The following is a 25,770-nucleotide window of genomic DNA, read 5'->3' as shown; positions in this document are numbered from 1 at the left end:
GCACCCCAGCCAGAGACACCATCCTTCCCCAGCAGCAAGGGGAGCTATCCCCAGGCGGCCGCACACGGCCTCTGGGCCTGCCAGCTGGCGTGGGGGGAGCCAGTTCCTCCAGCTCCTCTCCCCAAATCCCCCAGGGCTTAGCTGTCCATGCCCTGCGCCCGGAGAGGCCCTGGCACGAGGGAGCACAGGGGAAGACAGTGGGTCGGAATAGAGCAAGGCGGAGCAGATGCAGTGCCCGCTGGAGGACACTAGGGAGCGCTGGTGAACACTGGATGGGGGGGGCAGCTGTTCCATTTCGATGAGTGCTGCTGGCTCCCGGGTGAAAGGCAGCGAGGCAGGCTGGGGGCAGGGACCACTGGCCTGGAGACCGGGGCCCTATCGCCTCTAGGACCGAGTCTGCCAGCCTTCGCTCCGCGGGAGGAGAAAGCTGCAGGGTTTGGCCCTCTGAAAGCAAGGATGAGCCAGCGGGACTCAGTGCCCAGCCCTGGAGAACCCAGGCGTCCGGGCCTGTTTTAAAAACTGACCGAATTTCTGGCTAAAGCTCTTGCTGAGCTCAAACCTTCGCCCAGGGCTTCCCCTTGTCACCTGCATGGCGAGCGTAGCTCGGCCCCCTACGCTCTCACAGCACACGCAGCCCCACGGGAGGCAGGATATGTCGGGCCTGTTCCCACGGCAGATCCAGCCGTGCGGGAGGCCGGTGGTGGGCACTGCTGGGGGGAGATTCCTGCCCTGCATTCCCAGAGGGAAGCGACAGAGATCCTGACCCCCGTTTGTGTGCTGGCAGTGGGGGCTGGACCCTGGTGATTAGAGGCCGGTGGTGCAGACGAGGAGAACTCTTTGCAAGTTGGTTTGGATCAGAGGCTGGGTTGGGAGCCCCTCCCCCTGGGGGTTCGGTTCCAGCAAGCTAGGCAGACACGGTGCCGGAGAGCAGCTCCCGGGGGTTCGGTGCCATTGGAGAGCGACGGCAGTGGTATCAGCGTGTGCCTCCTAGTGGAGATGCAGGGTCAGACAGGGCAGTGACGCGCCAGAATGCAGCTCGGGAGATAGCAGGCAAAGCCCTGAATTCTGGGCTGGGCTGGGGGCGGGACTGCCCCTAGTGTGTTAGAATAGCCCTGGGGCTGCTCTACCTTTCTGCAGCCATACCGGCCCTGCATGGACCACTGTGCAGCCCCGAATAGCCGGTCCACACAGCACTGCAGCCACTCCTCCTCCTGTCCCCCCATACACCTGTCCTCCCAGGCCTGTGGGGGTGAGGTCCTATGCTGGCCTTGGGGAGACGATCTCATCGCAGGGATGTTTCCCCTGCTCAGCAGCCCTTCCCCCTCCCCCCCATGGTGTTTATGCCTTTTGGCTCCTTGTGCTCAGGGCTCAAATCCCCCAGCTCAGCGCTCTGCAAAGCTCAACGTATTTTTAGCTCTCCTAATCTTTCCTCATAAATCAACAGGCAACTATCCCGACTGGGGCCCATAACGGGGCAGGGCTGGGGCTGGGGTCTTCTGTCTCCAGGAATGCCAGTGACTCAACACCACAAGCTGAGCTGAGCGGATCTAGATCCAGAGGGTTTCCTTTACTTCGGGTGACGCTCAGTGGCAGAGGGAAAAACAGCGTCTCCATCCCGTTTGCTAAGACAGGGCCGACAAAGGGGGGCTTGGCTGGTTCCCGTTCTCCTTGACACAGACACCTCTGCCCTGACAGACCCCGCAGTGGGGAAAGCAAAGGCCCGGCAGTGTGGTCGGCCAGGCTGGGGGCATGGCGCCAACGTCGCACAGAGCCACCTCAGCTTACCCTGCCTGGGCCTGTACGGCCCGGCCCCCGCCTGCCCTGGGCCTGAATGTCCCTGCCCCTCCCTGCTCTGGGTCTGTACGGCCCGGCCCCTCCCTGCCCCCTCTACGGCCCTGCCCCCACCTGCCCTGGGCCTGTATGGCCCGGCCCCCACCTGCCCTGGGCTAGTACGGCCCGGCCCCCGCCTGCCCTGGGCCTGAATGTCCCTGCCCCTCCCTGCCCTGGGTCTGTACGGCCCGGCCCCTCCCTGCCCCCTCTACGGCCCTGCCCCAACCTGCCCTGGGCCTGTATGGCCCGGCCCCCACCTGCCCTGGGCTTGTACGGCCCTGACCCACCTTCTCTGGGCCTGTCTGGCCCTACCCCCGCCTGCCCTGGCCCTGGATTTACCCTGCCTCCGCCTAGGGTTGCCAACTTTCTAATTGCACAAAACCGTACATCCTTGCCCAGCCCCCTGCCCCGCCCCTTCCCCAAGGCCCCGCCTCCCGCTCACTTCATCCCCCACCCCCCCTTTGTTGCTTGCTCACCCCCACCCTCACTCACGTTCACCGGGCTGGGGCAGGGGGTTGGGTGCGGGGGGGGGGTGAGGGCTCCAGGAGGGAGTTAGGGCATGGGAGGGGACTCAGGGCTGGGGCAGGGGGTTGGGGGGCAGGAGGGGGTGTGGGGTGCAGGCTCTGGGAGAGAGTTTGGGTGCAGGAGGGGGCTCAGGGCTGGGGTTGGGGTTTGGCAGGGGGTGCAGGCTCTGGGAGGGAGTTTGGGTGCAGGAGGGGGCTCAGGGTTGGGGTTTGGCAGGGGGTGCAGGCTCTGAGAGGGAGTTTGGGTGCAGGAGGGGGCTCAGGGTTGGGGTTTGGCAGGGGGTGCAGGCTCTGGGAAGGTGTTTGAGTGCAGGAGGGGGCTCAGGGCTGGGGCAGGGGGCTAGGGTTTGGCAGGGGGTGCAGGTTCTGGGAGGGAGTTTGGGTGCGGGAGGGGGCTCAGGGCTGGAGTAGGGGTTTGGGGTTTGGCAGGGGGTGCAGGCTCTGTGTGGGAGTTTGGGTGCGGGAGGGGGCTCAGGGCTGGGGGAGGGGGTTGGGGGGCAGGGTTCAGGCTCCAGCCGGGCGGTGCTTACCTCAGGTGGCTCCCGACAGCGGCCGGTATGTCCGGCTCCTAGGCCTACGGGCTGCAGAGACTCCGTGCGCTGCCCCTACCCGCAGTGCCACCCCCACAGCTCCCATTGGTCGCAGTTCCTGGCCAATGGGAGCTGTGGAGCTGGTGCTTGGGGCGGGGGCAGCGCACAGAGCCCCCGTGGCCACCCCTGCGCCTAGGAGCCGGACATGCCAGCTACTTCCAGGAGCCACGCGGAGCCAGGACAGGGAGGGTCCTGCCTTAACTCCGCTGCACCGCTCACCAGAGCCGACGGGGTCCCTTTTCGACTGGGCGTTCTGGTCAAACCTGGAGCCCCACTGCCCCGAGGATGTAAAGCCCTGCCCCTGTCTGCCCTGGGCCTGTATGTCCCTGCTCCAGCCTGTCCTGGGCCTGGATTCCCCTACCTTGGGTATTTTCCCAGCCGCTGCCTGGCCTGGGCTTGTATTTGCTCTGTTCCTGGGTGTGTGACGATGGCCTCAGCCGTTCCTGTGGGCAGAGCGCTGGTGCCGTGCTCTGTGCCCTGCCGAGCGGGAGGTTCCCCGTGGCAGCCTGGGCCCTGCGTGGCTGGCAGGGACGGGATGGGACGGGAGGAACCTGCGCACCCCAAGGGCACTGCTCCGCACGGTGCAGGAGACGCAGCTCGCGCGGCAGGTGATGGGTTTCGGTGACTGGGGCCTGGAGGGGACAGGACGAGGTTTGGGTGGGTGGCCTTGTGCAGTTCGCCTGCTGTGTGCCCCTCCCCCCAGCTCTCCCAGGTCCGGTCCCGCTGGGCCATTCGCCCTGAGGGGGGAAAAGCGGGTTGGAAACACGGGACTGGAGCCATGTGCAGTGGGGTGAGGCTGCCCAATGGGGTGGGGAGAGACGCCTGCACACATGGGGATGGACACTCCTGCCAGCACATGTATACCAACGTGTACACACGCACGTGCACACGCACGTGCAAACACGCCTATCCTTGTGTATACACACACCAGCTCACACACACCCCTGCATACTCATATGTCCACTCACAAACACACGAATACCCCTGCGCATAGACATACTCACCCTGCTGCACACCCACGTGTATATTCACACTTGTGCACTCGCACACACATGCACACACATAAACACGTCACTTAGACCCCCTGCGAGCCAAGCAGTCGAGCCAGGGAACGTGACCCACTTCATAAGCTCCTGCCCATCCCTCTGTCGCTACCTAATTAACGAGACCAAATTAGTGGTTGTAACAGGGCCCCAGGAGAGTCTCTGGGTTCTGCGCCCCCTGCTGTCTCTGCACGGCAATAACCCAGCCGTGCTGCGTCTCTGCCAATGACACCCAGCCCTGCAGCAGCCCCCTTTCCTGGTTAACGCCGGGCACGCCAGAGCCCTTCCGTAGCCGTAGGCGCCGAGCTGCACAGCATGCAAACCCTCGCCTAGGAGTGCCAAGGGTAGCCCCTTCCTCAGTGTCTGGGTCTGGGCGACAGGGGATGGATCACTTGGTGTTTCCCTGTTCCGTTCACTCCCTCTGGGGCACCTGGCATTGGCCACTGTCGGCAGACAGGATACTGGGCTAGACGGACCTTTGTTCTGACCCAGTGTGGCCGCTCTTATGTTTGCTCCCCCAGGCTAAATCGTTGGAGGGTTCCCCCCACTCACTCCCCCCAATCACAGTGGTGATTTCAGTGGACTGTCAGTGCCTGGGGCCGGAGTGAATCCGTTCATTGGCCGTCTCCTCTGGCCTCCGGCCTCTGAGCCTAGCGCTCCAGGGGAGTCATGTGCCTGGTGGGAGGGGGAACCCTTCCTGACCCTGGGGGTCAGATTCTGCCCTGACGCCTGACACTGAATGGTGCTTCTGATGGACTCCGCTGTGGATTTAATTTGCGGGCCTTTTAAACGCCGCCCCTTAGCACCGTTGTGGGCCAGAGCAGCAGGGGGCAGACCCTTAACGGCTCCGCTTCTGCTTTTCTCACGGCTCACTAGGCATCTCCCCTGTGAAAAAGACGGAGATTGACAAATCGCCCTTCAACAGCCCATCGCCCCAGGACTCCTCCCCGAGGTTGAGCTTCACCCAGCATCACCGTCCGGTCATCGCCGTGCACAGCGGTGAGTCTGGCTCTGCGGGGGGCCAGGCCCCCCAAAGCATGGGGGCGGTTCCTTTGTCATTCACAGCCCGGGAAGGGATGCTGGGCAGGGGGACTTGGGGGAGGGGCTGCACTAACGCATGCATGGCTTGTATCATTTCTGCTGGGCCCACAGCCTGCCAGGCACCCTGCAGGCAAAGGCCCGGCCCTGAAGAGTTTTCAAGGGAGAGCCACCAGCTACAGTCTGGCAGGGTCTGCATGGCCGGGGTCGGGGCAGAAAGAACCCAGCTTGGTTTTCAGCCCAGCATCCCTTGGGCTTGTGGGCTGGGCCCTGTGTGAGTGGGGGTGGGGGGGGCTCTTTCTCTGGTTTGCAAATGGCAATGCTTAGCACCACTCGTCTGCCAAATGCTTCACCAGCATCAGCTGATTCCTTCGCGCACCTTCCCCCTGGCCCCAGAGGCAGGTAAGGACTGGGGTCCCCATCCGCAGATGGGGGAAACTGAGGCACGGTGCGAGGTTCAGTGACTTGCCCAAGGCCATAGAGGGGCCTCGGGGTCAGAGGCAGAGTGAGAGCTCAGGAATCCCTGGCTCCTGGCCCCCACCGCGACGCCCCAAGCGCGGTGCGATATGCAGTCATGGATGTAAGGCAGCTGGGCCGTGTGGGGCTGCCGCCCGAGCCGCCGTTAAGGGGGTGCTGGAACCAGAGCAGAGTGCCCGTGGGGCAGGAGGGGTGCTGGGGCACTGCCTGGCCCAGAGCTCCGAATGAAGGCCGCCCCGGTCATCTCTTTGTCTCTCTCCCGCTCTAGGTATCGCTCGAAGCCCACACCCTTCATCTACTCTGCATTTCCCCACCACTTCAATCCTCCCCCAGGCGGCCTCCACCTACTTCCCCCACACGGCCATACGGTACCCGCCTCATCTCAACCCGCAGGACCCTCTGAAAGATCTCGTCTCACTGGCCTGCGACCCGTCCAATCAGCAGCCTGGACCGGTAAGGAGCTGCCTAGGCAGCCCCCCACCGCTCCCCCACCCTGGGGTCCTGTGTTGGGGAGAGTCCCATAGGGCCGATGCAACCCGGCTCCTGCCAGACCGGCCCGGCACATCCCTCACCGTCAGAGATCATGCTTGCCCCATGCCCGCACCCCTGCGTGCTGTCGCCAGCCCGAGGCACCCCGAGCTCGGACACTGCACCGAGCGGCACTGTAGAAGCTAGATTAGATAGACGGGGTTTCTCTGGGCTCCCTTGGGGTGAAATCCCCCCCACACACACACACGCCTGTGCACTGCTCACACCCAGCCTGCGGGACTTGGCTGGGGCGCAGGCCTGTGGCTGGCCCCTCCGCAGCGGAGAGACGCCGACACTTTGCCCCAGGAGAACATCCCATCCCGGGTGCAGCCCATCTGCAGGTAGGAGCAGCTCTGCTTTTCCAGTCCCCGCTCCCCTCCGAGTCGTTTTCCTGTCCCTGAGGCGTTTGCTGAGAGCAGTCTGGCCCAGGCCAAACTCCCAAGAACATGGTTTGATTATTATTTTTAAATACCAATTAGTATCTTTTCCTCTTTCGTTTGACTGCGAAGCGGGCCGGGGAAGGGGTGGTGCTGGCCTGGGGCCAGCCCCTGCTGCGTGGGAAAGCCTCGAGCCACCACACCCTGCCAGGACTGAGAACCAGGAAGTGAAACTGAGCGAGTGCAGCCAGGCTGGGGCAGAAAGGAAGTTAGCTCGGTCAGTAGTGCTGGAAGGGGCTTGGACCCAGGGAGGGACCGGCCATTTCTCTCTCTAGAGCGTCCTTTGAAGTATAACAAATGATTTTCAAAAGCTAAGGCCCAAATCCATGGCGAGAGCAGAGGGGTTTCCTGCCCCACGGACCCATGAACTGTCTGTCCCCCAGGGCATGTGCGGATGACAAAGCCCCCCACACTTGACCTGTGCTGCCAGGTCCTTCCCGACCCCCCATCTCGTTCCATGCCCCACGTGTGGATGTGCTGTTCCCTTGCCCCAGGCCCTGTTAGTGCTGCCTGGTCACGGGGGCGGGGGTCTTCTCTCTGTGGCGCCTTCTGCTATGAAACCTCCTCCTTGGCTTCTGCTCTGGCCCCCTCCCTGCCCCCCTGCAGCACCCTGGACAGTTCCAGCCGCGCAGGAGCAGGTCAGGACTCATCCACCTGCTGCTGAGACAGCCCGGGCCCCACAGCCAGGACTAGAACCCCGGCCTGCCGCTCCCACGCCGAGGGCGCGCTCGCCAAGTGGCACTAGGAGTAGGTCCCGTATCCTCTCTCCCACATACATGCCCCTGCCGCTCTCCGGACTTGCCTGTGGGTTCTCCTCGCTCCCAGCACTGACTCCTGGCTGCCCCTTCCGCCCCGCCCCCAGCTGGTCCTTCGCCCAGGGGAGGCTCTGCTCCTCACCCCAGCACATCACGCCGCTGGGTTTTTCTGGAGGACCCCTGGGGGCTGTGGGTTAATTTCACCCCCGCCCAGGGACAGGGGGCTACAGGCAGACTGTGCTCTACAGCCCTCCAGCTCACAGCCCCCTCACAGGCAGCCTCTGGGCCAGGAGGCCAGTGGCACAGCCAGAATCCTGCCCTCGCCCCAGTGTGGCTGGGCCCTGGCATGGCGGCTGCGGGGACGTGACCCCGATGCTCAGGGCCCCCACCGGGCAGGTCTCGAAGCCTCTGAAAGCCGCAGAGCGGGGTGGGGGGAAAGGAGGCAGCTTGACAGCTTTCGAAGCCTTCAGCTGGGCCCCTGCACCCTAGCGCGGGCCCCCCAGCCCCAGGGTTTGATGGAGCAACGATTGCTTCCCTGCTGGCTCTGGGCCACCTCGGCTGGGCGCCCCTCCCCACTGGGGGCGGGTTCAAAGGGCTCCCTGCCAGGGGGTGCCGCCCCCTCACTCGCTTTCGCTTCCCCCTCCGGATTCAGAGGGCAATTTGGTCAATGTTTGGGAGTCTAAACTGGGACCCCCAGGCTCTGCCGATGCCCCTCAATCCCGCTCCGCCACCCCCTGCTGGTCCAGTCCTGCGCCCCCAGGCTCTGCCAATGCCCCTCAGTCCCGACCCGCAGCCCCCTGCAACCCTGTCCCTGCCGTTCAGTCACAAGTCCAGCTGGCCGGATCGCACAATGGCTGATCTGGGTAGCTGGGAGCTAGTTGCACTCAAAGCCGAGGCGGGTGCATCTCGTGGGACATGCTCATTGTCAGCCACTTAGAAGATGCCCAGCTCCCCCCTTGCCTGCCAGGGCACTGAGAGCAGGCACTGCAGGAAGCGGGCACTGAGAGCGGACACTGCGGGAGGCGGGCACTGAGAGCGAGAACTGCGGGAGGCAAGCACAGGCGGGTGCTGAGAGCGGGCACCACAGGAGGTGGACGCTCAGAGCGGGCACTGCGGGAGATGGGCACTGGCGAGCACTGAGATCGGGCACTGTGGGAGGTGGGCACTGGCGAGCACTGAGAGTGGGCACTGTGGGAGGCAGGCACAGGCGGGCACTGTGGGAGGCTGGCGCTGAGAGCGGGTACTGAGAGCAGGCACTGCAGGAGGCGGGCGCTGAGAGCAGGCACTGAGAGTGGGCACTGCAGGAGGTGGGCACTGGTGAGCACTGAGAGCAGGCACTGCAGGAGGCGGGCGCTGAGAGCGGGCACTGAGAGTGGGCACTGCAGGAGGTGGGCACTGGCGAGCACTGAGAGTGGGCACTGTGGGAGGTAGGCGCAGGCGGGCACTGCAGGAGGCGGGCACTGAGAGCGGGCACTGCGGGAGGCAGGTGCTGAGAGCGGGCACTGAAAGCGGGCACTGTGGGAGGCAGGCACAGGCGGGCACTGCAGGAGGCGGGCACTGAGAGCGGGCACTGAGAGCGGGCACTGTGAGAGGCGGGCTGGCCTGTGCAAGGCTGGTACCAGAGCCTGAGATTCCCTGCGCTGCCTCCAAGCAGTGCCCTGGCTTTGCATCTGCTCTTTTCCATCAGCTGCCCCAGTGGGTGCCTGAAGCCCGGCCCTCGTCCCTGTCCCCAGCAGCCCTGAGGCCCCCGAGGCCTCTGCCTGGACCAGACCCCTAGGGCTCCCAGTGCTCAGGGCTCCCCCCACCCGCCGTGCCAGTGGCACCTGCAGCGACGCGCCCGGGAGGGCCGGCTGGGGGCTGCGGGGCAGGACGCCAGCGCTGGGCTGCTCTTGCTTCCTAATGGCTTGTTTGTTTTTGTCTGTGTTGTGTCCCCAGTTAAATGGAAGTGGTCAAGTGAAAGTGCCCAGTCACTACATTTCCACCCAGATGCTGGCGCCGCCACCTCCCCCTGGCATCCCCCGGCTGGCTCTCTCTCCTGACACCAAATCCACCACGACAACTTCCGAGGGCGGGACAACCTCACCGACATCACCCAGTAAGCAGCCCGCGGCATCGCGATGGGCCAACCTGGCCCCGGTGCCATCCACTGAGTCCCCTCCTGCCTCCCGCCCTCCAGCTCTGCATCCATCCCGTCACGCTGGTGCTGGGGAGCGATGGGTGTTGTCTGCGGCCTCGTGCCCGGAGCAAGGGGCTCAGGGGTGGGGGCGTGGAGTCGTTTGGGAGCCAGGGACCCCCTGCCCATTAGAGAGCAAAATCAGTTGCTGTCTGACAGCCTGCATGGAACGAGTTTGCTGGGTCTCCGTTGGCTTCTTAGTGGGCAGGTCTTCAAGTCGCATCCCCTGCTTGGCCCCTCAGGGCACTGAATGGGCCACGGACACTGAGCTTCCCTCTCTTGTACCCAAGCCTGGGGCAGGGCCCGGTGCTCCAGCAGGGAGCTGGCCTTGTGCTTCCCCAGGACGTGGGTCTCTGCTGCTGGCCGCTCTGACCTTCCTGGAGAGGCAGGTCTGAGCTGGTGCTGCCGGGAACGTTCACTCTGTGCTGCTTTTCCGCTCTGCCTGGCAAACTCACCTCCTTCACTGGCCTCTCCATGGTGCATGTGTCCAGGTCTGTTTCACACCGAAAGTGCTAGGGATTTCAAACCCAGGATGGGCAGGGAGGCCGGACTCCGGGGTTCTGTTCCTGGTTCAGCCCCACACTCCCTGGCAGCCCTTGGGCAAGTCACTTCATTGCTCTGTGCCTCAGTTTCCCTATCTGGAAAATAGCTGTGGGGATGGCGCTAATGCCTGTCCCACGGGCTGGCGGGGGGTTCCATTGGCTAATGGTCACGGTGCATTGAGCTCCTCCAGTGGAAGGTGTTAGGGAAGAACAACGTAGGATTGACGGTTGGAGGATTAAATCCATGCATCCATTGGCGCGCGCGGTGCCCCGAACTCCCAATCACTGCATATGCAAAACTAAACAGCGATAGTGGAAAGCTGCAAACGCACTGGAAACTTCAAAGGAAGAGCGTCCATGATGAGTCTAACGAGCCAGAGGCCATGCCCTCGTTAGCGATGGCGGCCAGTGGCTAGTTCACCCCTCAGCTTCCGGCCCATGACGCTTTGTAAGGCACTTGGTGCACTGAACAGGTTGATGGGTCCAACCAGAGCCCCATAGAAATTGGGGCCCAGCTCCCTAGAGCTTGGAGCATTCTCGGGGAGGGCTGTTTGGAGCAGCACTGCTCGGCAGCATCTGGTCCTGCCACCCGGCATTCACCCAGCGTGGGCAGCGCGGAGGGGCAGGGTTTTGCCACGGAGTTCAGGGCAGGCTGGGGTCTCAGATGGGATCCCGCGCCCCCCAGCCCGATGTCGCATCCAGTCCATCCCCTCCCGCCCCGCTCCGTCCTGCCTGTTTAAAATATCCCAAGCCATGGGCTCTGCCCCTCTTCACCCCATTCTCCAGCTGGAGCCGTCTACCCGTTCCCATGGGCCTGGCCCAGTGGGGCGCCAGGACACAGCATCAGCATGGCAGAGTGTGCCCCATGGCAGAGGCCAAGCTCCCAGGGCACCGACACGGCCCCGCTCACGTTGCCATCCCGTGTCATCACCTAGCACCTGCCAGTGCATTGGCTTAATGCTGGCTCCTCAGCCGTGCCCCCTGGAGCATGCTCTGCCCCCCCCCGACCACGTGCCCCCTGGAAGCCCAGCTGCCAGCCACACCCCAGCGAGAAAGAAGCGGAGTCTGACTGCCCTGCACGTCCCCCGAGCCCCTAGCTCGAAAGGCCGCCAGCAAACAGTAATCGCCGCTCGAGAGCCCGGAGCTCGCTGATGGGAGCAAACGAGGAAAGACTCGTCAGTTCTGCAACCACCTTCCAGCTAGAGCAGAGGAGGCGCGTTCGGAACGAGCCGGCGCCGGGAGGGGCTGCCTTGAATATTTCATCAGCATTGATGAATGATGGATTTTTCATCCACTCCCTCCGGTCTGGGAAATATCCGGCCAGAGCCGTGGACCTGGAGACACCCCGAAGATCAAGGGAAAGGTCCCAGCATCCCCGGAGGCTGGGGAGCAGTGGGAGAGCTGGCGGCTCTGCCAATCCATCCGCAGCCTGCGCAGTGCGTCCGCGGTGCCCCCTGGGATGGCGAGATGGCAGGGCTCGGCCGCGGAGGACACGTATCCACACCCCCCGTTGAGCCCCAGACCTCTGGCTCTAACAGAGCTAACAGGCCAGTGCGAGTAGATCGGTAGCACTACGGGCCTCTAAAGCTCTCTACACGGCCCAGCCACTGGAGGGGGCCAGGGAGCCGCCCTTGTCAGCGTGGGGCACAGACCCAACGGGTCTGCATGGAGGCTTCGGGGTCTCCCCAGGTGCCTAGGGCAGCTGCCCTCAGCCCATCTGATGCCCCACCCATGGCCAGCCCAGGAGCACCGGGAGGCACCTCCTTGCCCAGCTTGTATTAACCCTCCCCACGGGGCTGGGCCATGTCAGCGCACCTCCATGCACAGCGCCAAGCAGAGACGCAGCCTTCCCCGAGGTGTTGAGAACCACAGCTCCCAGCATGCTGTGCTGCAACAAGCTCCGCCCCCTCGTCTGAGGGCTGTGATTAAAATGCAGGGGGGTTAGTGGAGGATATGTGACCTAGTGGGTAGAGCAGGGGCCTGGGAGCCAGGCCTTCTGGGGACCAGTCCTAGCTTTGCCACTGATTTGCTGTGTGGCCTTGGGCACGTTGCTTCATCTCTGGGTTTCCCCACCATTGGCAAGGGGCTGCGGATCGCGCTGTGCCTTGGGGCACGGGGCTTTGGGAAGCTCCCAGATCCTGGCATGGGAAGTGCTGAGTGCTGTGTGTTTCAGAGTAGCAGCCGTGTTAGTCTGTATCCGCAAAAAGAACAGGAGTCCTTGTGGAACCTTAGAGACTAACACATTTATTAGAGCATAAGCTTTCGTGGACTACAGCCCGAAGAAGTGGGCTGTAGTCCACAAAAGCTTATGCTCTAATAAATTTGTTAGTCTCTAAGGTGCCACAAGTACTCCTGTTCTTTTAGTGCTGTGTGTGTGATCCTGCTCTCTGGGGGATGGGACTAGACCCGTGTGTCTTAGTCCCTGTACTGCTGGTATCACCCTGCTGCTGCCCAGGCTGTGCGTAAACAGGATTCTAGACTCGGGGGGGTCTCACCGTCACTAACCATTCAGAGCAAGTGTATTTGAGACACACTCATGGGAAGTGGCTGCAGTCCATTCCCCAGGCCCTGCCATCAGTATCAACACAGAGGAAGCAAAACCCTTTGGGACAGTTAGACAGAGCGACCGCGTGGGTAGGGCTCCCATAACGAGGCAGTGTGGCCTAGCAGATGGAGCCCAGCCCTGTGCCAGAGACGCCTGGGTTCTGATCCCAGCTGTGTCCTGGGGTGACCTCGATCATGCCCCTTCCCAGGGGTGTGCGGCCGCCGGTGCTGGGCCGTGGGGACTGATCAGTGCATCGGAGGGGCTTGCCATTCGCCGGGCTAACGAGCTCTTGTTTCTGTCCCCAGCCTACTCTGCACCCGGCACGCCCCCTGCGAATCGTTCCTTCGTGGGATTAGGACCAAGGGATCCGGGGAGTATGTACCAGGCACAGGTAAGAGCTGCGTGCGCTGGGGGCTCTTTGCCATGGCAGGGAAGCACTAGCAGGCCATGCTGGGCAGGGACCCTGCCTTCCAGCCACGACCAGGACTTGTAGGAAACAGCCAGCATCCTGGTGACTCAGCCTCACGGTCAACCCTGGCGATCAGGTTCCCTGTGATCCCATGTAGGATCAGGCCGGCCTGTGGGCATGTGAGCAGCGAGGCCCCGGGGGAGGAGCACGGCCAGGCAGCCTCTCAAGTGACAGCGGGCGGCGTCCTGCCGAGCCGGTGTCACGCAGCCTCACCTGCCGTCCGTCGGAGCCCAGGGCAAAGCGGGCACAGAATGCCTCCCGGGCGGAGCAGAGGGAGTGACGGCCCAGCATGGCAAGGCCGAGGGAGGCTGCTCAGGGACGGATTCAGTCACTCGGGGCAGGCCCGGCAGAAGGGGCCGGCTAAGGTGGCTTTAAGCCTTGGCTCTCTCCACATGTGAGGCCATGTGGGCAGCAGAGAAGAGCCACAGTGTGATGTACCCCAGCCGGGCGCCAGCAGCAGCGCGGGTGCCATGCCCTTCCTCCAGCTCTGTGCCAGCCGAGAGGAAGCTCAGGGGGCCATTAGTGCCTACTTTAAGGGCCCTCAAAGCAGATTGGCTCAAAGGGACCTGTGTGTACCTGGGAATTGGGCTCTCCCTGGGAGCTGGGGCAGCCTGTGCTCCAGTGTAGGCCCAGTGAGATTTGTCACAGGCCGTGACGCCCGCGTCTGACCCTGGTACAGCAACGCGCTTGGGTGGTGCCTGTGCCGCCGCGCGTCTCCCTGTGCCTGAGCCTCCCCCACGCTGCCTCGCTGGCTTCGTCTCAGTGCATTCTGGGAGAATTCGGGCAGCTGTGCCTCAGCAGGGGGCAAAGTGCCCAGGGACACGTGTGCAGAGTGGCACCAGCGTGGCAATGCATCCTGGGATTGCTAGTGCACAGAGAACAGGGAGCAAGGCAGAGCCGCCGGTTCCATGGAGACACCCAAGAGCCAGCCTGGGCCTCTGGCAAAGCGACACCCGCTGGGCTGCCATGGGGACTAGCCCTGCACCAGCCACATGTGTGCGGGCACAGCCCATGGAGATGTGTGATGGGGCCCTGGTGTGCCAGGCGCTTCCCCTGCCTACTTCCACACGGTCAACTGCTAAAGCAGGGACCGGAGCCTGGGGGAGAGAAGCAGGGTCCCGCTCCTGCCAGTCAATGCGAATCCCCTGGCAACAAGACACCGCCTTAGAGACAAATCCCGCCCAACTGCTTGCAGGGCGGAGGAAGGCCAGGCTGGGGGTGGGCCGATGGTGGCAATCACAGCCTTTGACCACTAAGGCGCTGGTTCAAGCCCAGCCAGGGGATGGTTTGGAGTGGCTGCTGTGCAGGGGGTTTGGGGAGCCCGGTTGCTCCCCTCACAGCGCCGCTGAGGGGTCTCAGAAGGGGGGGCCAGGGTTGTGTGAGTCGTGGAATCTGGGCTCCACTAGAGAAGGGCCCTGTTGCTGCCCAAGCTGGGGAGAAAGGGCCCACTTTGACGCCCAGGGAACGCCTCTCGTTGGGTTTGAATTGGGCATCAAAGGGCGGGAGGTGGGTCGCTCGGCCTGGCCCGGTTCTGAGTTCACTCCGGAGCCCATCCTGGACTCTGCTCTCCGGGTCTTGGCGCTGCTCCTGCCTCCTTTGCGTTCCCAGTCTCCCCGGGCACTGCAGCTGCCTGGAGCCCAGCTCCCACCTTGGCACCCGACCAGCACCTCGGAGCCTCGTAAAAAACATGCCACTAAAAAAAACTTGGCAGCTGGTGCTGAGTGGCTGTTGAGCCCGCGCCCGCTTCCCCCCCCAGCCAGATTGGCACAGCCACCGCTTGGCATCTGATTGGCTGGCTCCGTAGCGTGATGGCCATCAGCCAATGGGATTCCTCCAGCGACGTTGGCACCTGGCAGAGATGCTAGGCGGAGCGCGGCTGGTGGTGCAGCAAGGAGCCGTTACCCTCCCCCCAGAGCCCCCACGTGAGCTCGGTCCGGAAGGGGCAGCTCTTTGCTCTTAAAGAAACAGGGGCTTAAAATAACACGCGCCCCTTCAGAAATGAAATGCCTTGCCCCCAACCCTGACTCTGGGCCCGACCCTGCTGCGGGGAGCGGCTGGACCCTGGCCTTGCCGTGGGCACACACACGGCCCCGAAGGCCTGTCACAGCTGGAGCTGGGAGCTGGAGTGTGGATTTTCAGCTGCTTTTAATTAGCATCACTTATTATTTAATCCATGATTCATTAGCTGGTGTTTGCAGGGCGCAGTGTTCCCAGGTGCGGTACTGGGTCACTAGGTGGCGCCCTTCCCTCTTCGTCCCTGCTCCACGGCCATGCTGCCCAGGGACCGCGTGGCTTTAGGCTGGCTGGGGTGGCCCCTGGGCAGCCCCTTGTGCTTGGCGCCATATGCCCACAGAACAGACAGGCCATCCCTGCCCTGGTGCTGACAGTCAGATATGTGAGGGGACAGTGCTGACAGGGAGATGAGGAGACACGGCACAGCCGGCACTGGGGGATTATGACAGATCGGGGGACGGGGTTCCTAAGGGTCTGAGGGTGGGGTCCTGGCCAGGGCCCTACCCTGGGACCTGCTCCTGGGATTTCCACAGTGCACAGGATTCCTTGTCGTGTCCCATCCTGAGCGGCTGCTGTTAAACGTCGCGCGTTTTGGCAGCCGATGGAATGAGCCCAGCTCGGCGATGGGCGTTGGTGGGTCTGTGTCTGAGGAGCCTGGGGGAGCCTCGCCAGGGGAAAGGCTCTGCATCGGGGCTGGTTAGGCGATCGCATGCTAAGCAGGAGTTCTAATGACAAACACATCAGCTGGGTGCCTCTCGGGAAGCCCACCTCTGACCCAGCAGAACAGTCACCTCTGACACGAGTTAGGTAGCCTCAGCTCTCCCAGTGGCGCTGGCTTGGCAGCCCCTGCCGCTCTGTGTTCAGCCACAGCCTGGGCGCACCGGGGAGAGCTCCCCGGCAGTGCCCAGAGCACCGCGAGGAGGCAGAGGGCAAGGCCAGGCCTCACTCGGTCCCTGTGGAATGCCAGCCAGGCTGCCAACTCGCGCCGATTGTTCCGGCGCCATTTGTGTGGTGGACAGTTGGCAACGAGGAGGCGGCGAGCCCTGTGCTGCCGGGAATTCGCTCCCCCTCCGCTTTTCCCTTCTCCGTTTGTCCACATGTTGGCAGACCGAATGCAAGGACTGTAAACACCGGGCTGTTTGTCTAGTGTCTCCGGGGGAGGTCGGTGGCTGGGAGGAACTCAGGTGAACATTGAGCTCATTCATTGTGGTTTGAACGCCCAGGGAACTAAGGTATGTGCCGAGAGCCCAGGTGTGCTGCACTGCTGGCTGCCTGCGCCCCGCGCTCCGCACAGCACCCGCTAATGTAAACTGCAGCTCGGGGCTCTCTGCCAAGGGGCCAGGGCACTTCCAGACAACGCCAAGCAGCTGCTGACCCACCATTAACTCAAACAATTAACCAAATGAATCGCAATTAATCGCGCCGTTAAACAATAATGGAATACCAATTGAAATTGATTAGAAATATTTTTGGATGTGTTTCTACATTTTCAAATATACCAATTTCAATTGCAGCCCAGAATACAAAGTGTACAGTGCTCACTTTCTATTATTATTTGTGATGACAGATCTTTGCACTGTGAGAAAGGTAAAGAAAAGAAATCGTATTTTTCAATTCATCTCATACAGGTTACTGTAGTGCAATCTCTTTATCCTGAAAGTGAAACTTACAAATGTAGATTTGTTTTTGTTGCATAACTCAAAAACAAAACCATGTAAAACTTCAGCGCCTCCAAGTCCACTCAGTCCTACTTCTTGTTCAGCCAATCGCTCAGACAAACACATTTATTTACATTTACGGGGTCCTACCTCTAATCCCTCCCCCCCCCCCACTTGTAATGCACTTTCACAATGAAGAGTTTGCGCTACAGGACTTGTGTGAGGTGAATTGAAAAATGCATCTTTTAAATCTTTTTTACAGGGCAAATATTTGTAATCAAAACTAATAATAGAAAGTGAGCACTGGGCACTTGGTATTCTGTGTACTACGTGAAATCAGTATACTTGAAAATGTGGAAAACATCCAAAAATATTTAACTAAATTGGTATTCTGTTAGTGTTTAACAGTGCGATTAAACCTGCCATGAAACCCAAAGCCCCAAATACCGCATGGTCCTTAGCAAAAGTCGCACCCCATTCCCACGGTCGCTCTCTGCAGATCATGCTGTTATGTTATCCTGCAACGGGTGTGTGCGCCCTCTGCTGACTGGCTTCAGAAGTGCTCCACTGGGTGTCATAGCCTCTTGTAGGGCTCATGGTGGAGTTGGCTGAAGCGGCAGGGCCTGTGCTGTCAGCGCCAGCAGACCCGAGTTCTGTTTCCCACGAGGTCCCGCATGGCCGTGCCACGTAGCAGAGGGACAGCTGGGAAGCCGCCGGTACCTACAAGCGCGGTTGCAGGACATGGTGCGTGGGATCCGCTGCCCGGCTGGCACCACAGCCTCGTGCTGGGCTAGCGAGTGGTGGGAGGCCAGGAACAATCCAGGGTGCCTCAGGCAACAGTGTCGTCATTCACTGGGGCAGGGGCGGGGGTTCTTCCGGCTGAGCCACCCCTTCAGCCATGGTGGGGTGCTGTGCTCTTCCTCTGGGTCATGCCCGGTGCCTCGGGGTGGCACTAGGGGGCGCTGTGGTGTGGGCAGCCGAGTGGGCGACTCAGTAGGACCCCTTTGTCCTCTGGGTTTAGTGCTGCTGGTGGGTTACTGGCTAGGAGGCGCTGTCCCCTCAGAGCCCCAGTGCCGTGCCAGGGGAGCACTGTGGGGCACTCTGCCCTCCAAGTCAGCGCCGCCCCCATGCCCAGCTGCGGAGCTGCAGGATGCTGTGCCTGTGATCTTTGGGGTGTCTCTCTCCCCACTGAGCCCCGCCTGCCCCATCACTCCAGAGCGCAGCAGTGATGGATGATCGACGCTCCCAATGTCACCTAAACGCCTGCGTCGTCCTTGGCTCCGGCCACAGCTCCCTGGCTTTCCCCTTCGTCCGTCCGCTCCCCACCTGGGCCCAGCCAGATGCGTTATACCTCAGAGGGAAAGCAGATCTTCAGAGCAGATGCATATCCGGAGCTCCGGCCACCAGCAGCAGCCTCTCTCTGCTCTGGCCACTGCCTCTGCTCCATCTCGGGGAACAAACGTGCCTTGTCTCCCGCTCCCCCAGCCACTCTCTCTGCCTCAGTTTCTCAGACATTTCCCCGGGGCCGGGAGTGGATGCAGAAACCCAGCTAGTCAGTTCGGTTCCCAGCGACCAGGTGTCACCACACGGCCCCCAATGGCAGTGGAAGGGGTCCGGGTCTGGACCGGCCATTGGGATTGAACTCAACACCATGGAGTGTGCGGGGGGTCTTGTGCTGCCACCTGCCGGGGAAATGCAGAACTGCAAGGTGGTCACCTCAGTGCCAGTGTCTGTCGGAGGCAGCACAGCAGAGACCTCGGGGACACAGCCGCCTGGCTGCTGCACGCAGGCTGTGTCCTGCTTTTCCTAATTCTGGCCTGGACACTGTCTGTTTGTGAAGCCTGGCGTGACCTGTTTATTCCCCCCAGGGATTCCTGTGGCACCCCAAGAGACTGAAACCCCAGCGCCAGGGGAGGAAGGGAATTTTAGATCCTGTCTATACTAGGAAAGTTGCACCAATTTAAATCGATCCCGTTACATCGGCACAAACCCTTAATCTAGACACATTAGGTGAACTAGATCAGTTCCTGGAGGACAGGTCCATCAATGGCTATTAGCCAGGATGGGCAGCCAGGGATGGTGCCCCTAGCCTCTGTCTGCCAGGAGCTGGGAATGGGCGCCAGGGGACGGATCACTTGGTGATTCCCTGTTCCATTCACTCCCTCTGGGGCACCTGGCATTGGCCACTGTTGGCAGACAGGACACTGGGCTGGACGGGCCTTTGGTCTGACCCAATATGGCTGTCCTCATGTTCTTATTTAAAACAGTTTAACACTGGCCTAAACCAGCTCAGTTTGCGCTGGCAAATTACAGGCTTAAGCTACACCAGTGTAAGTAAGGGTTAAACCAGCATGAATGTGTCTACACACGGGCTTCATACTGCTTCCCCGAGAGTGGATTCTGGGAAATCAGGGCCACTTTTCTAGCATGGACAAGACTTGAGCCAGACTGTTGTCAAACATCATCGCTTTTGGTTATTTAACTCCAAGGCCTAATGAGCTCTTGGGAGACGGGAAATCTTTGAGACAGTCACCATCTCTCCCCCTTCAGTTAAGGGGCACGAGACCACCTGATTCACACCTGAAACGACCCCCACAGGAAAACCAGGGAAGATGAGATCTCTCAGTGCCCTTGTTCCATCTCCCACCTCCCCACACCCAGGCCTGGCTCCTCACCCCACTGCATTCCCACCAAGCTGTGTCCTCCTTCTCCTCCACGCTGTCGGGGGGCACTGAGCACACAGCTCCCTGCCATTGGCTCCAGGAGCAATTGCAGGGCAAGTCCCATTTGTCCCTGGCAGCCCCAGGGTGGAGCATGCTCAGTGGCTCTTTGGGGGTGGCACCTGCATAGCCCCCTCAGCACGGAGGAGCTGCGAGGGGCTGGAGCATGCTCAGTGTGGGTGGAATCTTCGGAGCATTTAGCTGCCAAACTATGACAACTTTGACAAGTCTCTACTGAGCATGTGCAAGCTGAGAATTCTGAATTTGGGCAGATTTTCATGGGGATGGCAGAAGGCAGCTCTCTGCAGATGCGCAAGCACACACACACACACACACACACCCCGCCAAATTGCAAGTCCCTGCTCCACAGCACCAGAGCTGCTCAGCTAAACAGCTGGAAGAATTGTTTAACATGGGCACAGCGATGGGTTTTTCCCAGCCTCACTCGCAGGAACGGGTGAACCGTTTTGGCTGGAATTTTGCTTAAAAAATCCAGCCCTGAGCGGAGACCTGACGTGGGAAATTTCATCCCGGTCAGTTGAAGTCCGTCACAATTGCAATCGACAGAAAACAGGGTCTGATAATGGGAAGCGTCGGACACTCAGTGGGGCTGCCTGCCTGCCCTGCTAGGAGTGGACCCTTTGCAGACCCTTCTTCACCCCAGAAGAGACATCACCCCACTTTCTGAACAAGGCCCTTTGCAGTGTTCCAGGAGGCTGATCCACCCTGAGCCGACCCTGCTCTCAGCCTGGGCCCAGCAGCAGGCCCTGTCTGCTGGGGTCCGTCCCCCCGCGGAGGCGCTCACTGCATGTTCTAGCGAGGCTGCCAGGATCCCCCACCCCATCCAGCAGGATGTGGTTTCCTCGGTAATTTTCCATTCCCTGGCACTGTGCAGCCAGCAGACACGGTGCTGGCACAGCATGGAGCATTCATATGAATGAGTCAGTCCAGGCTCGGAGCTGGGCTGCTGGAGCCCTAGGGAGCCAGCTGCAAATAATTCATGGTGCTCTCCAGCAGGATGGAGGCTCAGAGAGGTCCCTCTCCCCCAGCAAGCAGCCAGGACTTCACAGAGGGGCTCGGCCCAGCCCCCTCTGGCCCCCGGAGCAGCAGGGATGAGGTGACACGGTGCTGCAGGCTGAACCGGGGGCGCTGTGCATGGCCCGGCTTGTCTGGTGCGCCTGGAACCCCCAGCAAGACGCTGGGGCCATTTTCCTGGGGTCACCTCTCCGCCTGGGAACGAGAGAGAGGTTTGGTTCCCAGGTCAGATCTGAGGGGCTCTGCTGGGTTCTCGTCACAAATGGTTTCCCGTCTCGGCCGCTCGGTTTCTCCAAACGCTTCCCTCGGGCTGCCCCAGGGAAACATCTGGGACTGGGGCCAGGGCCTCAGCCCACAGCCGAACCAGTCTGGGCTGCATAGTTCGGGGAGCACCCCCAAGCCACCATGCCGGTGTGCTAGGCGCTGTACACATGGGGCGAGACACACCCACCCCCCAGTCTAACAGGACAAGCAGACAAAGGGAACGAGGGGAAGGGACTTGCCTGAGCAGTGGCGGTCAGGAATCGCACCCAGGTTCCCTGAGTCCCAGGCCAGTGCTCTACCCACTGGACCACACTGCCTAGCTTGGCGTGTGTGGGCCTGCCTCTCGCTGGTGCTGCCTGTCTCCGACTGGAAGGGGCAAAGCTAGGGGCCTTCTGTGAGGTCTGAGCAGAGCCCGGGGGAGCCGGGGCCCCTGTGACGCTCTTGGGCAGGGCTGAGCCAGGCACAGAGGGCGATGGGGAAACTGAGCCCTGTCACCACAGGCAGCACAAAGGGGCACAGCGGGGGGCAGCCCCAACCCCCTGCAGCGGGGGCCTCTCCCACCATTTGCCCCGTTCACACTCCTGGCAGTGAGGAGACTGTCTCCCTTCCCCCCGACTAGGCCCAGCAGTAGGACCAAGACCCCAAAGCAGGGGCAGGGGAGCAGGGAGCGCTGGACCTGGCCCATCCCCTGAGCACAGACAGCGCCTGCAGCCCCAGCCCCCAGCTCTGCTCTGCAGGGAGAGGCTGGGAATCTGCCAACTGCCCAAGCCAACCGGCCACGCCAACCAGCCAGGTTTCCATGCCAGGCTGTTACCGCGCCCTGGGCTGCAGGACTGCCCCCGCCACACTCCAAAGGAAGAGAGCCCTCCGGCCATCTGCCTGTCGGGGCTACGGATCACGTCACCCGCTGCTACAGTGCAGCTCCCTCTGGGGCGAAGCACAGCAGCTGGGAAATCTTGCCCCGCAATATCGCCCCAAGGTAGAAGGCAGCTGGCGAAGAAGAGTCTAGGGTCTGTGTGCGGCTGCTCGGGGCCGTGCCGGGAGGCTGGCTGTAAAGCCCCCACAAGGGCATTTGGCCCAGCGCTTGCAAACAAACCCCAGACCAGCATGGGATCCCTGATGAGCTCGAAGGATCAGGATCTTGGGTTTACACCTCATCTCGCCCAGAGGGACGCGCCTTCTATTGACCCCTCCACCCGCCCAGCGCCGCACTGGGGTCAGCAGTGGCCGGGACGGGGAGCGCCCCCTATGGAGCCCCCCGCTCCCTGCAGCACTATGGATTTGCTGTAAAGGTCTCTCATCCAAGCCCTATCCTGGGCGGCCCATACTGGAATGTCGGCCCCGGCGCTGCCCCACCCCGCTCTGGGGGAGCTCAGATTCGGAGCGAATATAGGCCAAGGCCCAGACAGCTGCAGGTCAGGCATCCTGGAGCTTGGGGGCAGGCGCTCCGTCCGCACAGGATACACCGGCTGGTTCCTGCTTCCGCTGCCTGGAGCAAGCTGGCGGGTTTTGCATGGACCATATGGCGAACTGGCCTGTCCCGGGCGTGCCCTGCCAAAGCCCAGCAGAGGAAGAAGCTTAGAGCAGAAACCCAAACCTCAGGCAGCGGGGGCAAGGGACCAACGTGGGCAAATCAGCGCCGGTTCTGCACAAGCTACACTGGGCGCTGCCCCCGGCGAGCACCACTCTGTGTCATGCACAGCACAGATACAGCAGCAGGGCAAGCTGCCCCCCAGCCCCTGAGGCTGCTCTAACTTACCCAGGGCCAGGCCGGACCCAGACAGCTCCACAACCACAGCTCTTCCTGAGTCCTTCATGCTGTCGTATCTGAGCACGTCCCACCCAGTGATGAATTAACCCACCAACCCTCTGGGCGGCACGGCAAGGCTGTTATCCCCACTGTACACGGGGGGGGGGGGGAAACTGAGGCACGGAGAGGCCAGGCGACATGCCCAAGGTGACACAGGAAGTTTGTGGCACAGCAGGGAACTGAACCCAGGTTCCCGAGTCCTAGACCATCACTCTAACCACTGGTGCATCCGTCTTCTCTCCCCCACAGTGTGGGGCTGGGGGGGATCTGGTTCTCCAGTGCCCTGCACCTTGTGTCCTCATTTGCACCAGTGCCAAGTGGGCATGTTGCCCCCAAGTGGGGATGGCAACACTTGGCACTGGCTTTGCCCAGGTGACCCGAGGTGCAGGGCACTGGAGAACCAGGCCGGGGTAGCCCAAAGCGGCTTCAAGCCCCCATTGCCCTCACCTCTTTCCAGTCCTGCCCCACTGCAGCACTGACCCAGCTCTTCCTGATGTCTGTGAGCCTCGATCCACGTGGGCATGGGAACCATCATCCCCACAGCTAATAACGCGTTGGATTATCAGACCAGCCTGAAGCTAATCCTCTCTCCAGCCCGGGGTCGGGTCACCCGCTGATGGTGCGTGACCAGCACGATCAGTCTGCTGGTGTCACACGCGCACACCCGTGCAGGGGTGTTTGAGGTGAGCTTGCAGGGGCAGCCGCCTGGCCCAGACCAGCTCAGCTTTTTCCGCGGGGTTCCCTCGCTGGCTCCTCCCCCCCAAGAGAGCTGCTAGTAACTTTTATCCATCCCCAGGGGGCACATTCTGCACTCGCTGGATCCTCCGAGCAGGGCGTAGTCACTGCATATTCAGTCTGCTGCTGCTCTTGTTAGCTCTTGATACATCACTTGTGTATCACACTCTAGCCCAGTGCTAGGATTTCCAGGGGACCGTAGAGAGGAATCATACGGTGCATTTGACTGGACCCAATGTGAAATATGGCAAGTCTTGACCAAATGGAACTGAATTGATCGGAGGCAGGGGGTGGGACCCTGCTGTGATATTAAATACACAAGCACAAAATTGCTTCTGTGAATAAAAGTCTCCTGACAACTGTGGCAGCAGCCAGAACTGATCCCTTTCTAATTTTCCTCAGTCGGATTGGACTTCCCATCTTTAAAAGATGTCTTTTTGTCTCTAACCACCTCTTTTACTCTGTTGCTCAGCCATAATGGCCTTTTGGGGGGCCTCTTATTGTTTTTTTTTTAATCTGAGGCCTACATTTAGTTTGAGCCTCTATTATGGTGTTTTAAATAATTTCCATGCAGCTTGCAGGCATTTCACTCTTGTGACGGTTCCTTTTCATTTCCGTTTAACTGGCCTCCTCATTTTTGTGGAGCTCCCCGTTCTGCAGGGAAATGCTCCTGGGAGGGGGGGTTACTTTGGTATTTCTTCCCCCCACCCCAAGGATGTTACCTTATGGTCGGCTCTAGTCACCTCTTGGAGCAAATCCTGTTCGCCACCTGGGACTAAAGCAAGAGTTGCCTCTCCCCGGGTGGGTTCTGGGACTAGCTGCTCCAAGAAGCAGTCATTAACGGTGTCTAGAAATGTATCTCTGCACCCCGTCCTGGGGTGACATGTCCCCAGTCAGTATGGGGATAGATGAAATCCCCCGGTATTACTGGGTTTTCTATTTTGTAGCCTCTCTAATCTCCTTGAGCATTTCACAATCACCAGCACCTTCTGTGACAATGCGGTTCTGGCGGAACCCAACTGAGAGGGCCAACTCAGGACAAATTGCTCAAACAGGGCAGTTACAGCCCAAGGCTGGGGTTTTTCCACCTCTAAGGCAAACCAAACCAGCCAGACTAAGAGGACTTCGGTCTCACCCCACTGGCTAACCACAAGTCTCACAAGCAATTCCCTTAGATACTCCAGTTTCCCAGTATCACCACCAGCGCCACTCGTTATGGGGACAAATGGTTATGAAAACCAATACCCAAGTAAAAGAAAAAGGTTCTCCTGATCCCAAAGGACCAAGCCCCAGACCCAGGTCAATATACAAATCAGATCTTACCCACAAATCACGCTGTTGCCAATCCTTTAGAATCTAAAATCGAAAGGTTTATTCATAAAAGGAAAAAGATAGAGATGAGAGTTAGAATTGGTTAAATGGAATCAATTCCATACAAAAAAGAAGAACAGGAGTACTTGTGGCACCTTAGAGACTAACAAATTTATTAGAGCATAAGCTTTCGTGGACTACAGCCCACTTCTTGGACTTCTTCGGCTGTTACTCTGAAATTCCATACAGTAATGGCAAAGTTCTTGGTTCAGGCTTGCAGCAGCGATAGAATAAACTGCAGGTTCAAATCAAGTCTCTGGAACATCCCCAGCTGGGATGGGTCCTCAGTCCTTTGTTCAAAGCTTCAGCTTGTAGCAAAGTTCCTCCAGAGATAAGAAGCAGGACTGAAGACAAGATGGAGATGAGGCATCAGCCTTATATAGTCTTTTCCAGGTGTAAGAACACCTCTTTGTTCTTACTGTGGAAAATTACAGCAAAATGGAGTCTGGAGTCACATGGGCCAGTCCCTGCATACTTTGCTGAGTCTCAAGGCATATTTGCCTTCTCTCAATGGATCCATTGTATTGCTGATGGTCCTTAATGGGCCATCAAGCAGGCTAGGCAGAGCTAACACCAGTTTGTCTGGGATGTCACCCAGCAGCATAGCATAAGTTTGCAATACAGACAGTATAGAGCCAATATTCATAACTTCAACTACAAAATTGATACACACATATAGACAGCATAATTGTAACCAGCAAACCATAAACTTGTCTTAGACACCCCATTTGACTCCCTTTATACAAGATTTGCGTGCCACTACAGGACTTCGGTTGCAACAATGATCTATGTGGTCACAGATTATATCAATAACGTCACACCTTCCTAGTCAGGTGGTCGGTAATACATTCCTACTGCTCTCTGCTTATTCACACATGGAATTTCTATCCACAGAGATGCTCTGGTACCGTCTGATTCTGATTTTCACTATATTTGAGTCTGTGCTTTCCTTCACATACAGTGCCGCTCGCCCACCAGCGCAGCTACTCCGTCAGTCCGGGATATTTTGTACCCTGGTATTACAGTGTCCCGGTTATCATCGTTCTACCAAGTTTCTGTGATGCCGCCTATATCAATAACCTCATTTAATACCAGGTGCTCAAGTTCACCCAGCTTAATATTTAGACTTCTAGCGTCCGTGTACAAGCCCGTATAACATCTGTCGCTAGTGAATTGTCTGCCTTCATGGGAAGTAATTGAATGGGACTCTTTT

General features: G+C 60.2%; 1 protein-coding gene across 2 annotated transcripts in view; it reads left to right on the top strand.

Moving 5' to 3' along the window:
• NFIC (nuclear factor I C) overlaps nucleotides 1-25,770 on the top strand; it is a 144,286-nt gene that overhangs the window by 110,122 nt on the left and 8,394 nt on the right. For both annotated transcript variants that reach the window (XM_054013466.1, XM_054013465.1), the window contains exons 7-10: nucleotides 4,864-4,986; nucleotides 5,771-5,955; nucleotides 9,158-9,317; nucleotides 12,788-12,873. In XM_054013466.1, the coding sequence (XP_053869441.1) occupies nucleotides 4,864-4,986; nucleotides 5,771-5,955; nucleotides 9,158-9,317; nucleotides 12,788-12,873 (554 nt within the window). The remainder of the gene's footprint in view (nucleotides 1-4,863; nucleotides 4,987-5,770; nucleotides 5,956-9,157; nucleotides 9,318-12,787; nucleotides 12,874-25,770) is intronic.

The sequence above is a fragment of the Malaclemys terrapin genome, chromosome 24, assembly GCF_027887155.1.
Source record: "Malaclemys terrapin pileata isolate rMalTer1 chromosome 24, rMalTer1.hap1, whole genome shotgun sequence".
NCBI lineage: Eukaryota > Metazoa > Chordata > Testudines > Emydidae > Malaclemys > Malaclemys terrapin.
This window is presented reverse-complemented; position numbering and strand designations above follow the sequence as displayed.